General features: G+C 40.3%; 1 protein-coding gene across 1 annotated transcript in view; it reads left to right on the forward strand.

Annotated features, from left to right (window-relative positions):
* COPG2 (COPI coat complex subunit gamma 2) overlaps positions 1–27053 on the forward strand; it is a 106376-nt gene that overhangs the window by 42230 nt on the left and 37093 nt on the right. Inside the window, exons 10-20 of the mRNA XM_033099187.1 lie at positions 3348–3481; positions 4032–4099; positions 5877–6065; positions 10815–10910; positions 11222–11465; positions 13580–13655; positions 14482–14585; positions 15095–15220; positions 16049–16111; positions 16578–16717; positions 17283–17454. Of these exons, the coding sequence (XP_032955078.1) occupies positions 3348–3481; positions 4032–4099; positions 5877–6065; positions 10815–10910; positions 11222–11465; positions 13580–13655; positions 14482–14585; positions 15095–15220; positions 16049–16111; positions 16578–16717; positions 17283–17454 (1412 nt within the window). The remainder of the gene's footprint in view (positions 1–3347; positions 3482–4031; positions 4100–5876; positions 6066–10814; positions 10911–11221; positions 11466–13579; positions 13656–14481; positions 14586–15094; positions 15221–16048; positions 16112–16577; positions 16718–17282; positions 17455–27053) is intronic.

Raw genomic sequence — 27053 nt, forward strand, 5'->3', positions numbered from 1 at the left:
TGTATTTTTGTCTTAAATTCTGTTCTGTCTAATACTAATATAGCCACTTCTGTTTGCATGGTATATCTTTTCTCATCTTTTTACTTTCATCCTGTTTGTATCTTTGAATCTAATGTGTGTCTCTTGTAGATAGAATATAATTGGATTTTGCTTTTTCATACTGTCTGACAATCTGTATGGTTTGGTTGGGTGTTTAGACCATTCACATTTAATATAATTATTGATATGGCTGGATTTACCTTTTCAATTTTTCTGTTTGTTTTATGTAAGTCTCCTGTATTTTTTGTTCCTCTTTGATTGCTTTCTTTTGTGTTAAATATTTTCAGTGTATCATTTTAATTTCTCTGTCAATATTTTTACTTTTTTCCCACTCTTTCTTAGTTGTTAATCTAGGGATTAGAACATATATTTTAATTTACCACAATCTACTTCAGATAAATACTAATTTAATTCTAGCAAAATATAGAATCTTTGCTCCAATGTAGTTCCATTCTCTCCCTGCTCCTGTTTGCTATTATTGTCGTGTGTATTACATGTGTGTGTTATAAATCCAATATAGTGTTATAATTATTGCTTTATACAATTTTATAGGTCCTTTAAAGTAGTAAAGAAATGAAACAATGTATCTATAGAATCTTTTATATCACTTTACATATTTACCATTTCTAGTGCTCTTTATTTCTCCTTGATTATTCGTGTCACTGTTCAGAGTCAGTATTTCAGTCTAAAGAACTTTCTTTAGTATTTTTGGTAAATTAAATCTATTAGCAATGCATTTTCTCAGACATTGCTTATGTAGGAGTGTTCTTTTTCATCTTTCATTTTTGGAGAGTAGTTTTGCTGGATATAGAATTCTTGTCTTTTTATTTCAGCACTTTGAATATGGTCTACTGCCCTTTCTCTTCCACTGTTTCAGGTGAAAAGTCAGCCATTAATTATATTGATGCACCCCCGTACCATGTGATGAGTAGTTTTTATCTTACTGCTGTAGAGATTTTCTCTCTGTCTTATGCTTTTGGCATTTTGACTATGGTATTTCTGTGTGTGGCTCCTTTTGTATTTATGCTGCTTAGGATTTGTTGAGCTGCTTAAGTGCATAGATTAATACTTTAAATCAAATTTGGGGAGTTTTTGGCCATTCTTCAAATATTCCTTTTGCCCTTTTGTTCTCTCCTTTCCTTCTGAGACTCCTGTTATGCAAATGTTGTTACATGTGGTCATATTTCATGGGTCTCTGAGGCTTTGTTCTTTTTTCTTCATTCTTTTTTCTTTATTTTCCTCAACTGGACTATCTTAGTGTACCTATCTTCAAGTTTTCTGGTTCTTTCTACTGCCAGTGTAAATCAAGTGTTGAACTGCAGATTTTAATTTTTCACTCCAGTTATTGTACTTTCTAAATCCAGAATTTCTGCTTGGTTTTCTAAAAAAACAAAAACAAAAAACTCATTTCTGTCTATTTATAGTCTCTCTTTGGTAAGGCATGATTGTTATGCCTTTAATTTTTTAATCCTTTTCATTCTTTAGACATGGATTTCTTTATTTCTTTGAATATGTTTATATTAGTTGACTTAAAGCCTTTGCCTAGCAAATCCAACATCTGTGCTTCCTCAGGAATTATTTCTATTGATCACCTTTTGTTCCTCCTATACATGGGCCATACTTTACTATTTCTTTGTATCATAACTTTTTGTCAAAAACTGGATATTTTAAGTATATAATTCTGGTTTTCAGATTTCCCCCTTTCCCATCCTCAAGAGTTTATTGTTGTTGTTGTTTTGCTTTTAAGATTTTATTGGGGAAGGGGAACAGGACTTTATTGAGAAACAGTGTGTACTTCCAAGACTTTTCCAAGTCAAGTTGTTGTCCTTTCAATCTTAGTTGTGGAGGGTGCAGCTCAGCTCCAGGTCCAGTTGCTCTTGTTAGTTGCAGGGGGTGCAGCCCATTATACCTTGCGGGAGTCAAACTGGCAACCTTGTGGTTCGACTGAGCCATCTGGGAACTCAGCAGCAGCTCAGCTTAAGGTGCTGTGTTCAATCTTAGTTGCAGGGGGCGCAGCCCACCATCCCTCGTGGGAGTGGAGGAATCGAACCAGCAACCTTGTGGTTGAGAGCCCGCGCTCCAACCAACTAAGCCATCTGGCCACCCGGGAGCTGAGCTGCAGCTCGTTGACTTCATTCTGGTTGCAAAGGGTGCAGCTCGCTGGCCCACGTGGGAATTGAACCGGCAGCCCCATTGCCCAGAGCTCACGCTCTAACCAAGTGAGCCAACCATCTACCCTCTCAAGAGTTTTTTTGTTGCTCTTTATTGTTGTTTGTTTGGTGACTTTTCTGGGCATATAGTGCAGTCCTTATTCTTTGTCATACGTGGCCACTCAGCTTAGTTAGCTGAGTCGTCAGAAAATTTTTTGACAGATTTTCTTAAAAGCTTTAAAGCAACATGTCTCTTACCCTTTTCCAATGGGCACTTTGTGTGTTGAGTGGGGTATGTCTTCGACGCTCTTGCAATTTATAACTGCGTTAGCCTTCACTTCCTACTTATGCAGAACCTGAAGGTCAGCATTGGTGAGAGATCAGGGCTCTGTCAGGTCTTTCCTGGACATTTGCACAGCCTTCCACATTTGCATGGCCTTCTACAGCCTCAGGAATATGTCAGAAATTGTCAAAGCTCCCTAGACATCTCAGTCCTCAGATTTTCCTTTTAAGTTTTTTGTCCTGCTCCTTGATTGCCCCAACTGGAATCGTTGCCTCTGGCAATTCAGTCGCTGCCTCTGGCAACTGCAATGTTAAACAATTGCCACTGACTTTTGGGGACAAACTCCCTAGAGGCATAGGGCTTTCCTCAGTGCATGAGCTCTGAGTCAGATGATACATAGATTAGCTCCAGGGATGGGGCTATTCTAGGGGGCACCAATCAGGTCAGATGGTGACAGATCTCTGGGCACAGGGCTTTCAAGGGAGCTCCAAACCCACCTGCCTCCTCCAGTGGCTGCTAGGCTACTGGCTTTCATAGCTACTATGTTTGCCAAGCTGCTGGTTTCCAGGGGTGCCATGAAACTGGGAAGAGAGAGTGGAAATAGAGCAAGTCAAAATACCAGAAAACTTGCTGTTCTTGTCTCGAATAAATGTTCCTAGGATTGTTGCAACCGTTTGGCTAATTTGTAGAGTGCTGAAAAAGTTGATTTTGAAAATTTATGCCAGTGTTCTCATTATTTTTATGGAGGAATGGATTTCCAGAGGTCCTTCATCCATAATTCCAAAAGTGCTTCTCAGTCTGTGTTTTTAACCACTATGCGTATTGTCTTTGTTGTTTTTGATATCTAATCATGGCCCATATATTTTTATTGTCAGTCATGAAAGCCCACTCTTTGATTTCATTGAGAGCTGCTTGCGAAATAAACATGAAATGGTTATTTATGAAGCTGCTTCAGCCATCATCCATCTTCCTAACTGTACTGCAAGGGAGTTGGCACCTGCTGTTTCAGGTTAGTTGTGTATTTCATAATTGGCTTTTGTTTATATTCTTACGCTTTTGTTTTAAGCTACAAGTTCTGCTGGATGGCTATTAAGAATGATTTTTGAACCTTAGCTCTGTATATACAGCTTTTGCATCCTGATATATAGATGATTATTTTAGTTGTTCATAATTACGCATACTTCTTTTTCTGAAGTTACTATTTCCCCATGTAAAATATTTAAAAGTAACTTTAATGCCATCAGTTCTCCTTAATGTTTAAAAAGCCCATTTGCTCTTGTCACTATAAATATTCCTACCATTTAAATTCAGATGTTAATGGTTATATAATTTCTTTTAGAAAAAAAGAATAAACTTTGTTTTCTATACTATAAAGTTTTTATAATGTGACAACAATGGCTTTTTCCATTTTTGATGATATACTTTTTCATGTGAATTTTTGACACTGTGATCTAATTTCTTATGCATATTTTGAATATGTTTCTTCACGTACTATATTTTCAGATATGTGCTCTATGATGAAATGAGCTATATTCACAGTGATCTTTTTTCTTTTCTAGTTCTCCAATTGTTCTGTAGCTCTCCTAAGCCAGCTTTGAGATACGCAGCTGTGAGGACCTTGAACAAGGTAGGTGTCCCTTTGCTAACAACTGACTTACATCAATATTTGATTGAGAAGTGTAAATGTGAAGCATTTGGCTTTCTCTCCACGGTTAGTAGATGTGATGGAGGGGTTTCACTTCTGCAGCACCTCACTTGTATTTGTGTCCTTAGGTATTGCCCCTTTTACTGTTTATTCAACTGCAGATTATAATTCATTTCTGACCTTTAAGCACTGTACAGTGTAGAGCCACACTGTCCAATATGATGGCCATGAGTCACAAGTGGCTGTTTCCATTTAAATTAATTAAAATCCAATAAAATTAAAAATGGATTTGTTCTGTCACTCTAGTCACACTTCCTGTGCTCAGTAGCCACATGTGGTTAGTGACTCTCACCTTGGACAGTGCAGATACAGAACATTTCTGTCATTTCAGAAAGTCCTCTTGGATGGTACTGGTCTACAGTCCAATGTTAATCACATACAACATTTTAAATTTTATAGCTAAACACAACATTTTTTTAAAGACGAGATTAATTTTAATATGTTTTATTTACCCTAATACATATAAAATGTAATATTAACATGTAATCAGTATAAAATTGTTGAAGATATATTTTGCCTTTTAATTTTTCATACTGTCTTTCACATCCAGTGTATATTTTATTTTATATTTACAGCGTGTCTCAGTTTGGACTAGCCATAAATGCTTAGCTGTAACGTGAGTCTAGAGGATACAGTACAGAAACACAGAATAAATTAAATAACCATAAAAATTTTAAATGAAAAGTTTAATGTAGTAGAAGACTTGTCATAAGGCAGTACGTGATTGATTATAAATTAATTGTATGAACAATTGGAGGAGGGAGAAGTTTAGAGCAGCCATGGAAAAAGCCTTTATAGAACAATTATTTGAATTGTATTTAAGAGTTGATATAAGTGACATTCCTTCACCTATAATTTTGGAGCCAGATATGTCTCAGAATTCAGTATTTTGTGAATTTTAGAAACGTTATATGATGTTATCTCGTATGTACTAACCCCACTGGGCCTGGAGCAGCACCCCACCATTAGACACATTAATATTTCTGCACTGTACATGTGACTATCCTTCCTAACTGGACTAAATTAAGACTTAATTAGTTTTACATTAGCTTGGGTCATGTTTGCTATTAAGTGAATTTTGATGCCAGTATTTTGCTTAGTTTTCAATTTTTTAAATTTGCTTAGTTTTCAATTTTTTAAATTTGTGGGTAAAGGATTCTATACCAGTATTGGGATAGGCAGAGAGGGGAACGACATCAACAAAAACAAAAAAAGCAGAATGACAGACATGATTTTGTGAACAGGAGCAGTTCGCTTCAGCTGGACTTTGCTTGTTTAAAAACAGAAGTGTTCTCCAATTGATAAGATATTAACAGTCTTTAGCAGTGTTTGCCACAGTCCTGTTCTTAGAGATTCTATCATCTAGTAGAATAGATATCCATGTATACATGTACCATAAGGACAAACAAGCCAACTGTGATAAAAGGCACTGTGATATTGTTATAAAGGTTATAGAAACCAAGGAAGAGAAAGTGCAATGCTGTGCTATGAGTATGGCTATTAATCATTTGTCAAATGACATATCATACCTTATTAATTGGAAATGTTATTGAAACAGTTACTTTTAACCTATGTTGTCCCAATTAGGTTTTAAAAAGCCACTTAAATTAAAATTTCTATTTCCCTCATTCTTTGTTTTTTCAAATTCTGTTCTTTATTAATAACAATTTGCTTAATATTTTTCTTGCCCTTCCACAAGGTGGCAATGAAGCACCCCTCTGCCGTCACTGCCTGCAATCTAGACTTAGAAAACTTGATCACAGACTCAAACAGAAGCATAGCTACCCTCGCCATTACTACACTCCTCAAAACAGGAAGTGAGAGCAGTGTGGACAGGCTCATGAAGCAGATATCTTCTTTTGTGTCTGAAATCTCAGATGAGTTCAAGGTAAGAGTTTAAATATGTGGCTTGCCCATTTATTTTCTTAACAGTATCTTTTGATGAGCAGATTTAAATTTTTATTAAGTCTAATTTATTAGTTTTTTTTCTTTTACAGTTTTGCTTCCTGTGTCCTAAGAAATCTCTGTCTACTTCTAAGTCTTAAAGATATTTTCTTATGTTTTATTGTAAATGTTTTGGGGTTTTATTTTAGCCTTTTCATTCTGTTCTATGAACCAACTTGAATTAATATTTGTGTACTGTGTGGTAAGTTCAGTTTTTCCCCATACTGATATCCAGTTATTCCAGCATAATTTGTTGAAAAGATTTCTCTTTCCCGTTGAAGTTCTTGGGCATCTTTGTCTGAAAAACAGATAACCATATAATTGTAAATATATTTCTGGGCTCCTTATCATATTCCATTGATCTGTTTGTCAGTACTCTGCCAGTACCACACTCTATGTGTTATTAGAGTTGTGTGGTACCTCTTAAACGTCAAGTAGTATGGTCTTCCAACTTTGTCTTTTTTTTTTAATATTAGAATTCCTTTGCATTTCTATATAAATTTTAGAACCAGCTTATAACTTCTTTAAAACAAAGCCTGCTAGAGTTATGATTGGGATTGTGTTGAATTTATAAATCAATTTGGGGTGAACAATGTTAGTTCTTCCAGTTTATGAATATGGTATACCTTTCCCTTTATTTAGGTCTTTAATTTCTCTGAGCAGTGTTTTGTAGCATTTACTCCAAAGGTCTTACATGTCTTTTGTTAAATTTATATCTAAATATTTGATGCTTTTTGATTCTATTTTATTAAAATTTGTTTTCATTGTTTGCTACTAGTATATAAAAATACATTTTTTTTTACATTCCCATAACTCAGTATCCTTGCTAAGTACTGTATTAGTTCTCGTTGTTGTTATTTATATACATTATTTATGTAGGTTGTCTATGTAAATAATCATGTTATCTGTTAATAAAGACAGTTTTACTTCTTCATTTCTAATCCAAATGCCACTCCTTTCTTTTTCTTGCCTTATTAAAATGGCTAGGATTCCCAGTACATTGTTGAATAGAACTGGTAAGAATGTGCTAATCAGAAGAGCAGTAAGAAGATTAGAAAGATTTTATTCTTTCATTCTTATTTCTCAGTCAAGAAGTATAACTGACCCCGTTTATTCTATTCTAGTATACATCTAGACTTTTGAAAAACAAACTTAGCCTGTATATTCAAGTGGACATTTTGATTCTTTGGGGAACCAATGAAGGTCATTTTGTGGTGTAGTTTATTGAATGCATTTCCTATGCTTGGACATTTAGATAGTTTGCAATTACAAATAATGCTGCGGTGGATAACTTTGTACATATGTTTTCTTGAAATGTTGGAGGTATATCCTTAGGGTAAATCTTTAGAAGTCCGTATGCTAGGTTGAAGGGTATCATTTCTTTTATAATGAGGGAAGTTAAACATCTTTTCATATTTTTAAGGATCATTTAATACTTTTTGAATATTGTTTACTCATGTCTTTTTCCTATTTTCTGTAGGAGTTTCAGTCTTTCATTTCCGCAATTATTTATAACATTTTCTTACATATTAGGGATATTACTTTTTTATTTGTGAAATGTTATATTTTTCCCCAGTTTGTCATTTGTCTTTTGATTTTTCTTATGATGTCTTTTGTCATGCAAAATTTTTTTATTTCTGTGTAGTCAAATTTGTCAATCATTTATTTTATTGCATCTGTCTTTTGAGTAATAGAAAGACTTTCCCTTTAGATTATGGAATCTGAATGGGTAAATAAGAATTCACCCATGTTTTCTTCTGGTACATGCATGTAGTTTCATGTTTTACATTTAGATATCTGATCCATTGGATTTTATTATTATATATGGTACCGTGTTTCCCCGAAAATAAGACCTAGCTGGACAGTCAGCTCTAATGCATCTTTTGGAGCAAAAATTAATATAAGACCCTATATTATATTATATTATATTATATTATGTGATATTATATTATACCTGGTCTTATATAAGATCCAGTATTGTATTATATTATATTATATTATATTATATTGTATCTGGTCTTATATTATAGTAATATAAGACCGGGTCTTATATTAATTTTTGCTCCAAAAGACGCATTAGAGCTGATTGTCTGGCTAGGTCTTATTTTCAGGGATACACAGTATGACAAGTGGATCTCATTCTTCCTTTTTTCATTTACCCCCCAAATTTTTATTTAAAAGACTATCTTTGCCCCGGTGATTTGAGATACGACCTTTATCATATACTAAAGTTCTATATGTATTTGGGTCTATTTGGGACTTTGTGTTCTAGTCTGTTGTTCTCTTTATCTATTCACACATCAGTACCACACACTATTTTAAGTATAGAGGTTTTGTAGGATGTATTAATATCTGTTACTCCCCTCTCATAGCTCTTTTTTTTCATTGATTCCCCAGCTATTCTCATATATGTATTTTTCCTTATGAATTTTTGTGTTAACTTGTCTAGCTTCATAAAAAAAATCTCATTGGCATTTTTATTGGGATCACCTTAAGTTTATATGTTAATTTAGGATTAAACAGATATGTTGATGATGTTGACATTTTAACCAGGAGCAAAAGATGTCTTATAATTTGTTCAAGTCTACTTTTGGACCTTTCAAAAATATTTTATAGTACTTTTATATTAGTTTTGAATGTCTTTAAAGTGCTTTTCTTGAGTATTTTGTCTTTTTTGTTGTTGCTATTATAAATGCTTTTATGCATTATATCTTTTAGCTAGTTGTTATTCATGCCTATAAATAGTATTGTTTTTGTATGTTTAATTTTGTGTCCTACCACCGTGTTTCCCTGAAAATAAGACCTAGCCAGATCATCAGCTCTAAGGCATCTTTCAGAACAAAAATTAATATAAGACCCGGTATTATATTACGTTACGTTATATAATATTATATAAGACCCGGTCTTATATTATAATAAAATAAGACCGAGTCGTATATTAATTTTTGCTCCAAAAGATGCATTGGAGCTGATGGTCTGACTAGGTCTTATTTTCGGGGAAACATGGTATCTTGCTGAATTAGTTTATTGAGTTAGTTTTATTGATTCTCTAAGGTTTCCAGGTATCTTATCAAGTCATCTGTAAATAAAGGTAGTTTTGTCCTATATTTTCCGATTCTTATTCCTCTAATTGTTTTCTCTTATCTAATTGCATTGGCTAATATCTCCAGAATAATGTGAAATAATAGTTGAGATAGTGGCATCATTGTATTGTTTCTGACCTTACTGGGAATGACCCTTGGGGTTCCCTGTTAAGTAATGTGCTAACATTATAATTGAGGGATGTGTGTGTGCAAAATGGAATTATCCATCTATTCTATTTTAGTTTTTCAAGAATTTTTATTAGGAATGGGTGTTGGATTTTATCAAAGGCTTCTCAGAATCTATTGACATAATCGATACTAAATATCAATATATTGTCTCCATAGACTCATTAATGAGTTAACCAATTTGCTAACGTTGAACCATTCTTGGTATAAATTTCATTTCATCATGACATATTATTTTCTTACTCTAGTGTTGGAGTGTTAACTAATATATCACTTAGAATTTTTGCATCGATATTCATAAATTACTTACATCTGTAATTTTTTATTTTTGTACGTATACCATCTTTATTAGGTTTAGGTATTGCTTCATAAAAAGACTGGTATTTTCCTTCATTTCCTATGCTGGGAAATGATGGATATAGATTTGGGACTATCTGGTTTTGGGGAGACAATTCACTATTCTCCATGCGTTCCTTGCATTTCTGCACATCTTGCTAGTTAGGCACTGACAGTTTCCTACTGTCCCAGCTTTGTTCCCTTTTTGTAGTGCAAGATATCTTGCAGCCTTAGAAAATCCAGTGTTTCCCTGTCAAAGTCAAGGGCAGGTTCCCGTATAGCCCTAGAAGGTACAGCTCATGCTCCCTCTAGAGCAAAACACAGACATGCTCATTGTCCAGTGTAATACAGATAATGTTTCCCTTAGAGCAAAGGACCGGCATACTTCCTGCCCGCTGTAACATGTCCAAGTGCTGTACCTCAGGGCTCTGGTCCTCTAATTCAGCCTGTGCAGGTCCAAGTATTATCTGGTCTTTTTGCATTGCCCTGTGGGAACTGGGACTCAGGAAACTGGCCCTAAGTACTGATACTCCAGCTACTGCTTTGCTGTGAGGAATTGACTGTCTTTCATCTCTGATCTAGGATCTCGTGTTCTCTACTAGCATCCATGAAATTGTGGCAGGCTAGCGGTTAGCTTGCAAGAACGGTAAAATCTCACACCCTTCTCACTTCTTGACACTGTCTTTAAAGTTGTGGTAAAATTCTCCTAGAAACCATTTTGTGAAGTAGTTCCTTGATAAGTTCCTCTGTTTCTTCTGTGGAACTCAGTGTGTTTAACCTTTTAATCTTTACTGTTCACTTTAAAAATTGTATGTGCTTATTTCCTTGGAGCAAAGGGATGAGGTCTCTTAAATGAACTTTATTTTTACTTTGCTTTTATATTCCCTTGAGGTTTCCTTATCTGTCATGAAGAACCATGATTGTCATTTTGAGTAACTACAGCACCTTCTTAGCTTGCAGTAGATAAGAAAGTATGCTTAGTAGCTCAAGTTATAAAGATGAACATCCTTTCTGTATTTAGTGTTTTATGGGTGGTCGTTGTACAGTCCTTGTAATGGTGAATGGTCTTTGTGTTTGTTTTTCTGCAGGTGGTGGTTGTACAGGCAATTAGTGCTCTCTGTCAGAAATACCCTCGAAAGCACAGTGTCATGATGACTTTCCTCTCCAACATGCTCCGCGATGATGTAGGTGGACTGCTTTATCATCACAGGAAGCTGCTCTCTTGAATTCTTAGGGTTCCCAGTAAATCCCATAGTATTTAAAGCAGCTCTCTTCGTCATCTGAGTATGCCTGTCAAACACTATGCTTAATTCTGGTCGCTGTTGTATGTTACTACACATGTTACTGCTTTAACTTTCCCATTTCCAGAAAGCCCACTTTTGTTCCTTTCATAATGGAAGGGAAATGAAATTTGAATATTAAGTGTGAGCCTTGGGGTATAAGCATTTCTCCAAAAAGCGTTCTCAGAATGAATGGCAGTTTTCTGTTTTGCCAGGGAGGCTTCGAATATAAGCGGGCCATTGTGGACTGCATAATCAGCATTGTGGAGGAGAACCCCGAGAGTAAAGAAGCAGGTCTAGCCCACCTTTGTGAATTCATTGAGGACTGTGAACATACTGTTCTGGCTACTAAGATTCTACACTTGTTGGGCAAAGAGGGCCCCAGAACGCCTGTCCCGTCCAAGTATATCCGCTTTATTTTTAATAGGGTCGTACTGGAGAATGAGGCTGTCAGAGCTGGTGAGTCTTTGGGACACTGCTAATGATGTAACTGCTGGTCTTTTGAAATGCTTAACTCAAGGGGATGGGGATGAAATTGGAAAATGAAGTTGCAAGGTCTATGTGCTGGTGGGATCTTGGAGCATACTTAAGCCCCACATATACACCTCTTTCTCTGCATTCCAGTTTCTATCCTGACTTCTGCCTTACATTAGAGGCAAGTAACCCGTGACGCTCAGTATGATAGGAATACTGTGATGGCATCATCCACTTTTTTAGAGTTATAGCCATAAGTATGAATGTCTGTGGTGTGTGTGTGTGTGTCTTTTAAACAGGTCCTAGGAATTTTTTTACTTCCTCTTCTCTAATCATTCCTTCCCTTTAGCATGTGAACAGATTCACCTTTCTCCTATTAAAATATAAAGCCTCCTTTGATCTGTTACCTTGCACTAGCTCCTGACTGTACTTCCCCTGTGAGAGAAACTTGCAGCAGCCATTACTAGCTGACTCCATGGACTAATTTTTCATTTTCTCTTCAACTCACATCTGGCTCTCCCCCCTACAACTCCTCTGAAACTATTTTTTTTAAATTACTTATAAGGTAGTTTGAAAATCAGGTTAGACGCGTGCATTTCCTTATCTTTGTTCACCTCTCAGTCAGTTTGGTGTCCTGTTGACTAAACACTTCATGAAGCTTTCTTTCCCTTGGCTCCCACAGTATCCTGCATCTTTGCATCTCTCCTCAGTCTTATTTATCGAGCTTTCTTTCCATTCCTTAAAATATTAGTTTTCCTTAGGGGTTTGTCTTAACATACACTTGTTTTTCTGGTGATTATTTTCAGAGCTTTACTGATATGCTGGGACATTGCAGTTATGCCTCTTTCCTGAACTTGTATGTCCAGCTACCTCAGGCACTTCAAATTCAACTTGAAATTCAAACTCACCCAAACTGAAATCCTCACCTTTGTCATTCACACAGTTGCAAAGACAGAAAGTTATTCCACTGTTTTATAACCTCGATCTAGTCTTTGGCAAAATTCTATCAGTTCTGTTTCCTTACTATTTCTTTATTTTCTTTTTCTATTTTCATGGGTGCTGCTTTAGACTCTCCCCCATTTCCAGTGCCCACCTAGTCTGACTGCGTCCAGTCTCATACAACCCAATTTGTTCTCCACGCTCTGCTGCAAAAATGGTCTCTGCATACAAAATCTGCCTACAAATTTGGTGTAGCACACGGTGCTACAAATACACACATTTATCCTGTATTTAACCTCCTGGAACAATAACTTTGAGGTTAAACCACCACCTATTTTTGTTTTATCTCTAGTGTCTCCTGCTCTCTAACACGGGTCTTGTACTTCAGCCTTACTCATCTGTGTCCAGTTCCAGTATTTCTCCATGCTTTCTTCTCTAGGCCGAGGGCCTTTGCCCTTGTCCTTCTCTCTCTGCCTCTAATACTTTCCCTGCCTTTTCCCTCTGGCTAACCCTACTTGTTGTTCAAAATTTAGCTGAAGTAGTAAGTGTTAACCTCTTGCCTTACTTCTCCTCCACCAACTCAGATTCAAGTTCCTTTCTTGGTATTCACATAGCGTCCTGGATATAGTTCTACCGTGGACTTAACTATGTTGAGTTGTAAATATCTCTTTATTTACCTGCCTTTCCCACTAGACTACAGCTCCTGTAAGTGAGGGCTATGTCTTTGTCTTTCTACCCCAGCACCTGTCACAATTCCTGACAAAAGTTAGGTGAGCAATAAATCTTTGTTGAGTGAAGTGAATTTTAATAATAGAGTTTCTTTTTATGCTTGGAGCTGGTTATTTGAGATTAGAGCTTAATTATGTCAGTGTGGTATATAAGGGGTTTTCATCAGGGTGGAGGATAGCTCATGAAAGAAATATGTGATTCCTTTTCCATGATGTCTGGAGGATTTTCCTATTCAGAGCTCTCTTGGGCCTGCATATTTCTATTTATGCTTAATGGATCAAAGAAATAAGATCAAGAAACACACCATAAAATAGTAAGAGAGTTTATTCCCACTGAACATGAGGAAACCTTTCTCATTTATTTTTTTGAATGGTTATTACTTAACTCTAGAAACCAGTATTTATGTTGCTTCATTTTATGCTTCATTGTAGCTGCTGTGAGTGCTTTGGCTAAATTTGGGGCTCAGAATGATAACCTTCTCCCAAGCATCCTTGTACTCTTACAAAGGTAAGTAAAACAGTGTCTTTTTTAAAAATAAGAAGCACCATATGGCTGAATAGAGAGTTCCTCATTGTACCGTATCACACACATTGCAGGGCCTAAGGGTAGAGCTGGTGGAGTGAGGGGCAAATGGCATTTTTGTTCTCTTATAGTAATTTTGTATGTGCTAAGTACTATAAAATTTGACTTTGGATTTCCCTTTGTATGATTTTCAGGAAGTGACTTAAATGTATATACCTCAATTGGTATAATAGGGGCCAACTTCAAAGTGATTCACTAAGTAGAGTTGAAAATATCAGCTTTTCATGGTCTCCCTTCCTATTTGATGAGGAAAAGACTTGGCGTTAGCAAACACTCTGTGATTACATCTTGTAATTGAAGCAGAAAAATTACAAGTCGAAGGCTGGCGGTTTAAATGAAACAAATTGCCATTTGAATAGTAACAAAGCCTGGATTCTGAATGCTTTTTAGTATCCTTAGAAAGTCTGATATTCCCATTGCTTAATTGTAAAGAAGTCAAGTCCTTATCAGGGTCATGTGGTTGCAGATCCAAGAGAAGACTCCAAACTGCTATCTCATGTTATTTGTTCTTCCTAATTATCTTAATGCCGACTTATGTAGCGTTAATGATACACAGTGATACTGTTTCTTCACCAATTCAGAGCAGCACCTAAGATTTATGGAGATTTTAAGATCCACTGTTATGTGTTGTTGAACGCTTTTTATAACAAAGGTAGTATCACATGGCCCGATGGTGTCCTTTAGGTATGGTGGTAAAGTTACTGGGAACCGTCAGGGTGCTGTGACATGCGTATTCTGTGTCTCTGGACAGGTGTATGATGGATACTGATGATGAGGTTCGGGACAGAGCCACCTTCTATCTGAATGTGCTGCAGCAAAGGCAGATGGCACTGAATGCTACGTATATCTTCAATGGTCAGTGAGAGCCCAGGATGTAGACAGTACACTCTTGTTCCCCAGATGGTATCTTGCAAGCATATCTCTTGATTTGCATATGAGCTGACGTCACTAGGCAAAATGCTTGGTTTTTGTCTTCTAATGCGCTTCCAAGTCTAGGGAAATCTGAAGTATGTAAAAGCCCAAAGAATATAGCTTGTTCCTAGTTCTCCTTGAGTCCCTCTGGGATGGGTTTACCTCGCCTCCCTTTACTTATGCTATCATTGTTCCCACATAGCTAAGATGCTTTCTTTTCTGGAAGGTACTTATATTTTGTTGACAATGTTTATGCTCTATTCCTATGTTTCCTTGGATGAAATAAGAAGGCAGTTTAATGGAATAGCCTTTACTTTTAATTATTTAGGTTATGAAGTCTGTGATTATATTTTTCTCCTCCTTCAGATAGCTCAGATAAATATTATAAATCTTGGTCTATCTGGATCCTAGCATTGGCAAGAAGTTATAATGCTGAGATTTCTGTTTCATAGGTTTGACAGTCTCTGTACCAGGGATGGAAAAAGCCTTACACCAGTATACACTGGAGCCTTCGGAAAAACCCTTTGACATGAAATCTATTCCTCTTGCTATGGCTCCTGTCTTTGAACAGAAAGCAGGTAATGGGAACACTTCACTCTGTTAGTTTTTCTGTGTATAAGTAGTTTTACACCAGTAAAATATGCTGTTAGCATATTTCCTCTAATACTTCTTTTGTTTATTTGTCAGTCTGTACTTCTAAATCTTTTAGAACTAAGGGGTATATTTTTTTATTAGGGTTTTTTTTTAATTCCTGGTTTTCGCATAAAAGCAAGAATAAGAAACATGATCTAGATTGAAAGTTGTTTCTCTTTTTTAATGATCCATATTAGAGCATCTGAAGTCAGTTGTCACTGTGTCTGTCTCTCCAACAGTAGTTGTGTTGTTACCTCCTGTTTTTATTCTCTGAAGTTGGTAATTTCTCAGTTAATTTTGCTATTGAAGGTTTGTCTTTAAAGAATATGATATAAAGACAAGATGATAAAAAATATTCCCAAGGAATGTCTAACTTTAAAACACACGCAAAAAAGAAAGGAACAAATGTTTAGTGGTCAGAACTGAGAATGAATGATCTTAACTTTGAACATTTTTCTGTTGATACAAGTCATGTTTCCTATTTGAATCTTGAGAAGATTTGTTTTATATTGTTCCTTCTTTTAAGAGTACTTTTGTCCACCCTGGTCCATTTAAAGCAAATTCTGTATTTTTAGGGTTTATTTTGTTATTTCACAAAATATGTTCACTAAGTACATTTTAATTTGAGCGTCCCTCCGAAAAGGGTGACAGAAGCCTACTGGTATTATTTTGCAATAGCTCTTTACGTGTCTTCAAGAAGTGTCTTTCTGTCTGCACTTTCAGCCTGATAGTGGGAGGGAAGCTCACTTGATTGCTCCTATCTGTCTTTGTAGAAATCACACTTGTGGCTACTAAGCCAGAGAAGTTGGCTCCTTCCAGGCAAGACATTTTCCAAGGTATGACAATTTGATGGGTCGAAGTAATAGTTTTGCACCCTGGACATTGTAAATACAATAAAGTCCACTACTTTCATTCAGTTTGATGAATTCTCAGTATAGGAAATCTTTGTGTGGCTCAATGTTTATTGTCATAGGTTATAGTTGCTGGGGGCTACCTGGAGTCCCTGGGACTTGCCAATTAGAAGTCGCTAACTTACTAATTGGGAATGTTGTTCTTTCTCTGTATTTTGGTTAACAGGGAATTCAAATTCTAGGAATTTGGAATATAGGAATATTAGGAATATTATTTAGTTGCTTTTAGTAATAGAGGATATAAACTCTCTTAAAAGGTACTAAAGCGTGGGGATATATTAGAGTGTTCAACTATTAGGCTACGGAAACGTAAAGCATGTTAGGCATCCAGAATAATGTCTTTCCCTGCCTTCTTATTATTTTACTTCCTTCTTTCCTTTTTTCTTGACAGAACAATTGGCAGCTGTTCCTGAGTTTATGCATCTAGGACCCTTGTTCAAGTCTTCTGAGCCTGTTCAGCTTACAGAGGCAGAGACAGAATATTTTGTCCGTTGTATTAAGCATATGTTTACCAATCACATTGTGTTCCAGGTGAGCAAAGTGCCCTCGCTGGCTCCCGTAAGGACTTACTATGCTTGGAGACAAGTATTAACTCCGCTTTAGTTTGGAATTCTCGTTCCTTTTATAGTGAACGAGGCAGCATTTCTGGTTTCCTTTCCTAACTCCATACCTACAGAGATAACCTTCATGTGATGGGTTAAAAACTAAAAGGACATAAAAACAAAATGTCTGAAGTTGGACAATATAAAGTATAACCTGTTAAAAAATAATCATTATTTAACAGCAGGGTAAATTAAGTGGGTTGTTCCAAGAGCTTGGCTTTCAATTTGATTCTTAGAAGCTATCAGACATCTGCCATCTTGTTTGGTAGAACTAAGTCTCAGGAAAGAGAAAAAAATAATATAAATCCCAAAATCTCAAGAATAAGCCTATCCTAACTGCCTAAAGAAAAATCTTAGCAGACCTGCAGTGCTGTTTAGAGTGGGAAGGTATAGTGGGTTCCAGAACTGAGTTGTGGGTTTTGGGTGGGAAGGAACAACTTGCTTGCAAATGGTTCTTACCCTTCATAACAGTTTCCTATTGGCTGACTTTTCAGTTTGACTGTACCAATACGCTCAACGACCAGCTACTGGAGAAAGTGACAGTGCAGGTGGACCCGTCAGATGCCTTTGAAGTGCTGTGCTGTATCCCAGCCCCCAGCCTCACTTACAATCAGCCAGGAATATGTTACACTCTCGTTCGTTTGCCTGATGATGACTCCTCGGCAGGTACTAACCCACCAAAGGGAAGAGATACTTATATAATTACGGATGCGTTACTTGAGCTCTTTAAATGTGGGGACACACGTTCAGCATTCAAGAATATGGTTCTTTTCCTGAATTAAATGTAGTGATAAAGATGGTCTATTTATATTTATAAAATTACTTACTGCTGCAGGATGTTATTTATAACTGAGTCTCTGAGTAAAATTTGCTGGACACTTAATCTTAAAAAAGAAACTGAACGTATACAGGGGTAGTCCACGAAGGGCCTCAGGCCTACTTGAGGACCCGAGTCACCACTCATGAGGGCTCAGACAGGCGCTGTCTCCTTTGAAGGAACGCAGCCTGCTTCTCCCTGGTGTTCCTTTCCAGGGCATACTAAGGGCTTGTTATTTAGCAGATACATGGCCTTTTAAAAACCTATTGTATTTGAGGGCCCTACAGCGTAAGGCTGGCATCTGAGAGTATGTCTCAGCCTGAAATGAGTGTCTTAACCAAAATTTGTGTATCTGCGTTTGAGAAAGGCTTTGTAATTCTCTACTTCATGCATATGCAGTCTGGGGGTTCGGGGTGCTTTAAAGGAGAACCACCTGCTAGTGCCAATGTATTTACAAATTTGGGGATCTGAGGTCTTCTGACCTAGCTCTTGTGAATGTCAAGTATTTGTTGTACTTGATTTCTTTTCCCCCTTTTCCTACCTGAGTTCTTCTTTTCTCACAGTCACTGCACAGTATTCACAACTGGTACCTGGTTTTCACAGAAATAAGCACACGTACCACATTTATGTTTTGAACAACTTTTATTACTAGTACAGGAAAAAACAATTTTTATTAGTAGTACAGGAAAAAAACAATTTTTACTAGCACAGGGAAGAAAATCAGATAAAAGTTAACAAAATTAACAAATATTGGGGAAGGTACAAAGTTCAAGAAATCATAGAAGTACTAGTAAATTGTTATCCCTGGTCATCATTCAGTTACATTTGGGGCTTAACCTGCCTTCTTTTAGCCCCTCTCCGAACTCCCTTTTTAGATGTTGGTTCTGGGAGCCCCTGCCCGATCTCTTCTGTGTTGGATTGCAGACCAGGCTACTCACTCTAGCACGAGGTAGATTCACGTTGGCACCGTTGCTGGGTCTGAATCCCAGGTTGTTCCCTCTGGCCCCGGGTGGACCTGCACTTTTCATCTGCAGCCACCCTGGATCCATAACCCCCTGGGTAGGAAGGCACTTTCCTATCTGGCCTCCAGTATTTCTCCTTCGAGCATTAGGCCATCCGAATTTCACCTTTCATTAATTACCTCCTTTATCCCTTTATGAGGTTTTTCTAGGTCCATTCCCATTTAGCATCACTTTCTTTCCTGGTCTGTTTCCCTCTGATTAGATGTGTCTAAAGTATGTCCACCAGCTAGTAATGAAGCTGGCTGGACTCGTCAGTAAAGCTCGTTTTATTTATTCTTGTTCCAAACTAGTATCTGAGCCTAGTCCTACCGTAGCCCTGTGGCTTCTGCCATCATCCCTGGAAACTGCACTTTCAGTTTTTTCAAGTGACCCCCTCTCCGTTTTTCCTAATTCCTCCTCCTGTAGTGCTTCTCACTAAGATTCTGTTTTTTTAAGGGATGCTACTTCACCACTTAATTTTAGAGAGAAACAAAATGCTGAACCCATTAAAGAATCAAGCTCTTCCCAATTGAGAAGACGAGCTCCTCCCATTTCCCCAGGTTGACTTGGATAACTGATAACTCAGGTGCCTCACACCCCAGGGAGTGGTCTTAACAGAATACAATAAACACAGTTTTACAAGATCAAAATACATAACACAACAATATGGAAATCACGGAAATTACATACAGTTGAGGAGAAAACAACAGAAAAGATTCCTACTAAGAGAGTAAGTATAGGATTTTCTCACCCCTCTTTTTAAAGGGGTTAATTTCTTTTTAAAACATAGATCTTACAAATTAGCCCAGAGGTTTCAACCTTTGGTCTGCTGGCTATGGACTCTTTTGTTTGATGGTTTGTTAGTATTTTATTTATAAAAATTTGGCATTTGGAGAATTTTCTTTCTTTTTTGTTAAACTCAAAGGACTTGCTGATTGGTGCTAAAAGTCAGTTATGAACTCTTGTCATTGCCTTTTGGAGAAAAGAAATGGAATTTTGTCTCAACACTTGGACTTTTAAAATTTTGTTAGTAGTTGATTTATATTTGACCCTTCGTAGATCTGCTTAAAAAACTCCTTTCTATTCTTTTGTCTTTGTCAGAAATTCTAAAGTTTTTAATCCATGGCCAATCCAAAGTCTTGGCTGTGCAATGAATAGAAGTGAAATACCAGGGCATAGATGGTAATAAAAATGTCTTTTACGCATTCCTTCTTTTTTGCATTTTCCCACTGCAAATATTCCAAATGTTACCAATCACCTGAAGATCTATACATTACCTCTACTGTGTCTCATCTCAGAAAATATATTTTCCTTATAATCACAGTAAAAAAAGAAATGATATAGATTGTGATTCCCTTCAACTTGAAAATTGTGTAGCATAATAGAAAGGACTAGAGGTTTTGGAGATAGACAATTTGGGATTAGAATTCTTACTTTGCTATACACTGTGAATCTTAGATAAATTATTTGATATCTATAAGCCTTTCAGGATTGTTGTAAGGATGGAATGAAGTTAAATAAGTAACGTGATTAGTGTGGTGCCAGACATATAGTAAATACTCAATTAATAGAGCTATTAAAATTGTTTCAATTCTGGAACTATCCACTTTCTTTCTTTATCCTCTTTAAAAATCAAGTCTTCCACAGTTCAAAAGACACACACCCTCTAATCTCCTGAAAGTTGTTCTATTTGCTGTACCTTTAAAGTTTCCCACTCCCCCTTACTTTGTAAGTGTACAGAAAATCCACACCATCTGAAAAAACTAACCCAACATCAAGATATTACCATAACTCCTTCCCTTAAATTATGGGCAATTTGTGGAACGAGTAAGTCTCCCTTCAGTTAGGCCTCTTAATATCGTCTAGCCTCCAACAATTACTCTGTTACTCAAAAATTTTTAGAAAACCCTTCAAGGCAGCATTCTTTCTTAGTATCTTTATTCGTTCAGCAACTTTCCTTCCTCTGAATATTTTTGCACCACTAACAACGTATGTATGCAACAGTCGGCAAATTTTTCCCCACTTTGGACCTCTGTAATGCCCCTACCTATTTAACTTTTTGTTCCGTTACCTACTCAGAACCATCCTAATCCCCAAATTACTTTTATTATTGCACTATCAGGCCTTGCTGCATCATATTTCTCATCTCAAACCATTTCAGCAAATTTAACTCATTTAAAAAGTCCTAATAGAAAACATCCTTACCAAGATCAAGTTTAGCAGTCCATGTATATGAGTCTTCTGGTTTTCATCAGCGATGCTGCCTCCCATATAACAATTCATAACTCTTTCACATGTATTCAGTTCTCGACTTTCTGCCTACCCTTCCTTAAACCTCCATCTTAACTTGAGCTACCACAGGATTCTGAGGGACTCTGAACTCTTCTCTGCATCTGTAGTCTTGATTCCATTATTTGTTGTTCAATACTAACCATATTAACTCCTGACATTCTGTATTAAATCTGCAACTTCAACTAAGTAAAATTTATCTCAGAGTTTTTCACTTCGACTCACACGCATCCACTCACTAGGATCCATATTAATGACCCTTGATAAAACTTTGCATTCTTTCAATCTAAGTACATAATTTGAATTTTCATTCAAATGCTAAAACAGGATAGGTAGAACATTTTATTCAACCATTTCCCCTGCCTTCATCACTAGAATTCGTATCAGTCTAGCCTTTTTTCTTTGTAGAATATTTATAAGAATTTATTTGAGCCCAACTGAAGGCATATGCCAGGGAGCAAGATCTCAAATGCTTCCCTTCAGTCCAGCCTCAAAAGCAGTATTCCTCCAATTTAACCCCTTCTGAGATTGGCCAGATTCCCAGCTTGTGCCCTTTATTCACCTGTTCATTCATCTTGTAACCAGTCTGCCTTTCATCAAACAACACTGACATTTCTGGCATTCCCTCTGTACTTTCACCTGTCTTCCTGTCCTATTTCATGTGCCCTTTTCCCACCATCAGCAACGTCATCCAGAATCTTTATTGCTGCTTTGCTTAAATGATAATATCTCTCCAGAATTCAACAGAAACAGGGCACATCCATTCATACCTCTTTTCCCCTCCTTTAGCCTCAGAACACACCTCAGCTTGTTTGCACCGTCCAGGCTTGTGGTTCAGTCTGTCTGGCCTTTACATGGATTCAGCATGTGAACATGAGTGAACTTCCTCCTGTGCCTACTCTTGTTACTCAGAACAGCGCCAGCCCACTACACACATTTCAGCTCTGCTCTCAGAAGTACTCGTGATAAGGAGGGCTGCTACTGCTCTCCCTTCTGATTTCACTTCAGGAGTTTCTCTCTTTGTGACCATATATTCTCCTGAATCTGCCCACTATGATGAGACTTTCTGGTAGACTTTTCAGGCAGCCACCAATTTCTCTACAATAATTTCTTTTTATATATTTCTAACATATCCTTGAGGAAATGTAGCTCATGCTCCCTCCACTGTGATCCAGGAATTGTGATCAAGTTTAACAGGCAACACTATGTATCATAACCATTATAATGTTCCCCATTCTGAGAACGATTTAATATGTATACTGGCGACTCAATCCCAATTTCATTTTAACCACTTCTTTCCATTTTTCTTCGGCTCATTGTCATTGGAAAAACATGCACCAATAAAGATGATGTCCCCATCTGTAGGATGCACATTTTATCAGTGCTACACACCATTCTTTCAGAACCCAATTGATTGCACTACATTGCCTTTAGTTTCTACTTGGGTATCTTATAGTGGCTCCCTCTGTAAACACTCTACATTGTCTGTTTTCCCATAAACAGTGCTTGCCACAGGTATGACTCCCATCGCCTACACTTTCTTAGAGTCACTCGTATGCTCTGGCTGTCTGGCTGTGGAACCCTACTTGCAACCGCTGTGGCTCCTGAGACCTGCCACTACCCCGGTTGTAGGCTCCTCAGACTGCTGTGCCCTTCTCCATGATGCCCTGTTACCCACCTGAGCCCCTCTGACGATCAAAAGGTTCCCTCCTCTCCTTGTCTGTCCCTTTCTTGTCCTGTTACGACCCCTGACACAACGCGCATCCGTCAGCCACCTGCTCATGATACCCAAGATTCCTGTCTCTCCCTTTCCAGGCTGGACGCGGAGTAAACCGTGCTCAGCCCATCCTCTGCCTTTTCCTCCCTTCCTGTCTTCAAGAGACTCTGCTTCATCTGCACATACTGCCCTCCTTCCCTGCCACCTGCTAGCATGCGACAGATTCACTGTTCTTATCCTTGACATCTGTTCCGCTCTTGGCCTGCGCTCATGCTCCATCCATTGACAATTCTTTGTCCCCAATGAGCTGTATGGAACCCAACTGGTGTCTGAATTCTCTGGAGACCAGTGCTTCTCTGGGTTTCTCTATGACCTTTCATAACTTCTCCATGTCATGCCTGTGACATGGTTGTCTCCATTTCAGTCGGTCACTGTCTCTACACCTCATCCTCCTTTGGCTCTTCCCACCACTCCCAGGTCCCCTGCTTGTTTTACCTGCTCTGTGCTCTCCCTCCTGCATGGGCTTCCTCATGCGCTTGGCCCACTTGATGGGTCAAAGTACCTGCATTGTCCACGTCCGCTCCTCTTTCGGGCTCTTAGCCATCCCTCTCTTAGCACAGGGGTTCCCTGAGCCCCTCACCCAGCCCCTCCTGCCCTAGCTCAGAGGCGCCGTCCCCGGCCCTTGCCTTCTCTCCCGCCCGTTGGACCACCTCTCGTCCTCCACACTCTCCCAGCGCTCCACACTGCTCACCTCGTCTCCCACCTCCCGGGCCCGGTTTCCTCGTCTCTCCTGCTTTGCTTCTCTCCTGCACACATAGCAAAGGAACCGTCCTACCTGAGCCCCGTGACATTCTCTCAGCTACTGTCCGTGAACCTTCCGGCTGGATTCAGTCGTCTGCTCTGCCGCGTGCTCCCTTCTTGGTCCCCCGCCCACTACTCATCCCGGTTCACTCATCACGGCCTCAGACACACTGTCCTGAATCCGCACGCTCCGCCCTCCATCCCCTGCTCACATCCTGTGGTGCAGGCTGCGGTTTCCTCCCGGGCCCTGCAAACATCACTCCCTGTAACCGTCCATGCTTCCATTCAGACCCTTTGTCGCACACTCGTCTCACAGATCTCGGGGAGCCTCTCGCTCTGATTCTCCCACCTTTCTCCTGTCACCACAGGACTTTTGACTTCCACACTCCTCCTCGTCCCCATGCCTGCCAACCCCACGCCCAACCCTCATGCTCAGTCTCAACCTGCACAGAACCCGGGTACTGCCGTCCCGCCTCCTCTCCTCCTCCCTCCCCAGCAGTGACCTCTCTGCCCGGTGACTCCTTCACACTTGTCTCCGGCCCCACCTGCCCTTCCTTCTGCGGTCACATCCCCTCTGGTGCTCCCTGGTCACATCCACACGACCCAGCTTCCTTCCTTCTCCACTTCCATCCCTCGCAGCCTCACACGTCAAGCATACTCTTCTTCAGGACCACCGTGTTGGCGCTCCGCCCCCTGCCCGCTGGCGGTGAGTCCCAGGTCACCGCCAGATGCCTTCTCGGCTACATCCATTTGCTCGCTGTCTGCCTGGTCCAGGGTCCTTCCCCCGTGTCTGACAGTCTTGACTCTGATGCCTCCATCTACCCCGACTCGGGCTCCTCTGCTCATCTTCACCTGCCTGCCCGGCTCTGCCCTCTGCCCTCTGCCCCTTCCACCCAGTGATTCTCACCCGAGGATGCAGGACCCCCAAGGCGGCCTATCAGCATCATCTTTGGGGTGTCTTTTTGGGTGTTGTGTTTGTTTTTTTTGGTTTTGTTTTTGTTTGGAGCAGAGCACTGCTCCCCCCTTTGATGTTGTGATAGGCCTCCCTTGGGGTCCATGCCCACAGCCCCCCCTCGGGTGAAATCACCCCCCCCCCCGGGAAGAATCACTGCTGTGGAAGCCCGACCTGACTCCTGGGCCGCACCCTCCCTTTGTGCCTGTAGCCTTCCACCTGTTTCCAATGACACTTTTCCCCAAAAGATCCCAACGTTGGTCCCCATTCGGACATTGGCCCAGCACGCTCCTCTTGGAACCACCACGTTGCCTTCCATATTTACTCTTTGAATCCGACATGCCTCAACCCCAGTCTGCATTGGAGCACTGTTCTCTTTCACTCCCACCCCTCAAAATACCCCTTTAAGATTCTTGGAAATTGTGACAATCTTTGGTCCAAATCTTGTCATTCTTGGCCCCTGTGGTCCTCACCCCTCTGTGGTGCCCGCCAACCAGCCCTTTCCCTTCCCCCTGTCCTGCCGCTACTCTCCTGTGCCCTCTCTGGGTGGGGTCACTGGTCTTCCCCACACTCTCCTCAACCTGCAGTCATCACCCCGACACTGGACGTGGAATCGGTCCACAAGCTCAGTTAAAGAAGATCGTTTTCTCAGAGTCTGGAGTTTGGCTCATGTTCCCCACCCAACCCCCATGCCCACTGACCCCAACCCTGCCCTCCCATCCAACCCATTAAACCCGACCCACACCCAGACCGGAACCCTGTCCTGCACCCACCCCGACCCAGCCTCCCTCCCATTCCCGCCTCCCACCCCTTCCCCGCCTCCCACCCTTTCCCCACCTCCCTCCCCTTCCCCGCCTCCCACCCCGCCGGATCCGTAGTAAAGAGCCTGGCCAAAAATGTTTTACCCTTTCCACAAAGTTCAAGGCTATAGGAGCAGCCAGTGCTTCCCAACTACTAGCCAGCCCTTTGCACTGCTCCTTCCCCACACCACTGCTCACGTTGGCTGTCCCTGATGCTCTGAACTTCCTTGTGGTTGGCTCCTCTGAGATCTTCCAGGATGCCTACTCTGCCACCCCTCTCTTCTCCTTGCTCCCCCGTTGGTGTCCAGCCTGTCTCCTTCCACTAGGTTCCACTCTGCATCCTCACCTGGGTGCCTCCCGTCACCATGTGTGTCTCTGCAAGGTGACCCTCCCTTTGCACTGCATCAAGGTCCCTCTGGACATTCCTTCCTGCGGTCTTACCTCACCCGACCCATACTTTCCTTTGCCTCCTCAACCCAAGGAAAGCACCTGCCTCTTCTCTCGGGTCACGCGTCTCATCTCAAAGCTTCCCCATGCCTGTCACTTACCGGCATCGTGCCATCCCATCTCCCTAAGAGTGTGCTCCCTCCCATGGCTTGCTCTCACTGCTCACACTCTTTCTTGTCCCCTTGCCATACTATGTTCTCTTCTAAAACCCAGCAGCTGTCACTCATCAAGTCTTTTCACTGGCTTCTAGCACTGCCCACCCTTTATGTTCACTATTCTTTAGCCTCACCCAGTCACACCTTCCTTCCTCTTCTCTCTTCCCCTTTAATCAAGACATTGCCCACAGAATACAGCAGGTTCCACCACTTCCTTCCCGCCTTCCTTCCCGTGCCTCCACTGCTTCCATCTCTCCTCCATGAGGCCCCTTGACACACCCCTGACCGTGACCCTTGCCCTCCCCACCCCACTGACACTGTCCCCATCCTCCCTTTGCCCTTTCTCTCTCAGCCACACTGCCCGCACAACACTCACCTGCAGATTCCAAGACCCTCCCCTCTCTCTCTCTCCTTCCCATTCTGCATTGCCCCTTCTGTTGTCTACTGGATACAGCCTCCAGACCAAGAGCGCCAGGATCCTGCCAACCTACTCCTAGCTGTCTCCCTCTGAGCCTCTTTGCTGTCCGTATTCTACTCTCAGATCAGGGCTATGAATCCCTCTGGTTTGAAGGTCCCCCGTCCTTCTCTGCTGCCCTCTGGGTCTCTCTGACACATGCTAGACCTCCACCTTTTCCAGCCTCTGGACTAGTACAGCACAGATCCTGCGATCATTGTGAAATGTCACCTTCGCCCTGCTTCCGGTCTGCGCCTCCTCCGTTTCTAAGCATGTGAGTCCCTCCACGTGAGTCCATCCTGAAGTCTGAGGTTGCCTGCGAGTCGTTTCTCCTGGGTGGATCCTAATGTGCAGCGTGCCCCGTTTCCTCTCTTTCACCACAGTCGTTGTAGCTCTTCCCCCACTTGTCCCTGAAGCTCTCGGGTCATAGCTAGAGCTCTGACGTCTCAGCTCTGCTCCTACCATCTGGCCTCATTACCGAACATGACACTGTTCTTGCCCCCTGAGATCTGCCGATTTCCCCGACTGTGAGCTCTTCGGGCTCCCTACCATTTTCACGATGCCCCCTTTCCCTACCCTGAGCCTGTGGCACATTGACGAGATTCTCTCCGTTCTTCACACCTCCTGTCCCTTTCTCTTCACATTGACCCACAGACACAGTTGCATCCCATACATCACCTCGTGGTGGCTGGGACTCTGCTGTGTCTCTCTTTCCATGCTGGGTGTGGCCTGCACCGTGCTCAGCCTGTCCTCTGCCCTTTCTCCACTGTTGTCTTCAAGAGACCTTCTGCTTCATCTTCATCAGCCCATGCTACTTCCCCTGCTGCCTGCC

This window comes from Rhinolophus ferrumequinum, chromosome 26 (genome assembly GCF_004115265.2).
Source record: "Rhinolophus ferrumequinum isolate MPI-CBG mRhiFer1 chromosome 26, mRhiFer1_v1.p, whole genome shotgun sequence".
NCBI classification, from domain to species: domain Eukaryota; kingdom Metazoa; phylum Chordata; class Mammalia; order Chiroptera; family Rhinolophidae; genus Rhinolophus; species Rhinolophus ferrumequinum.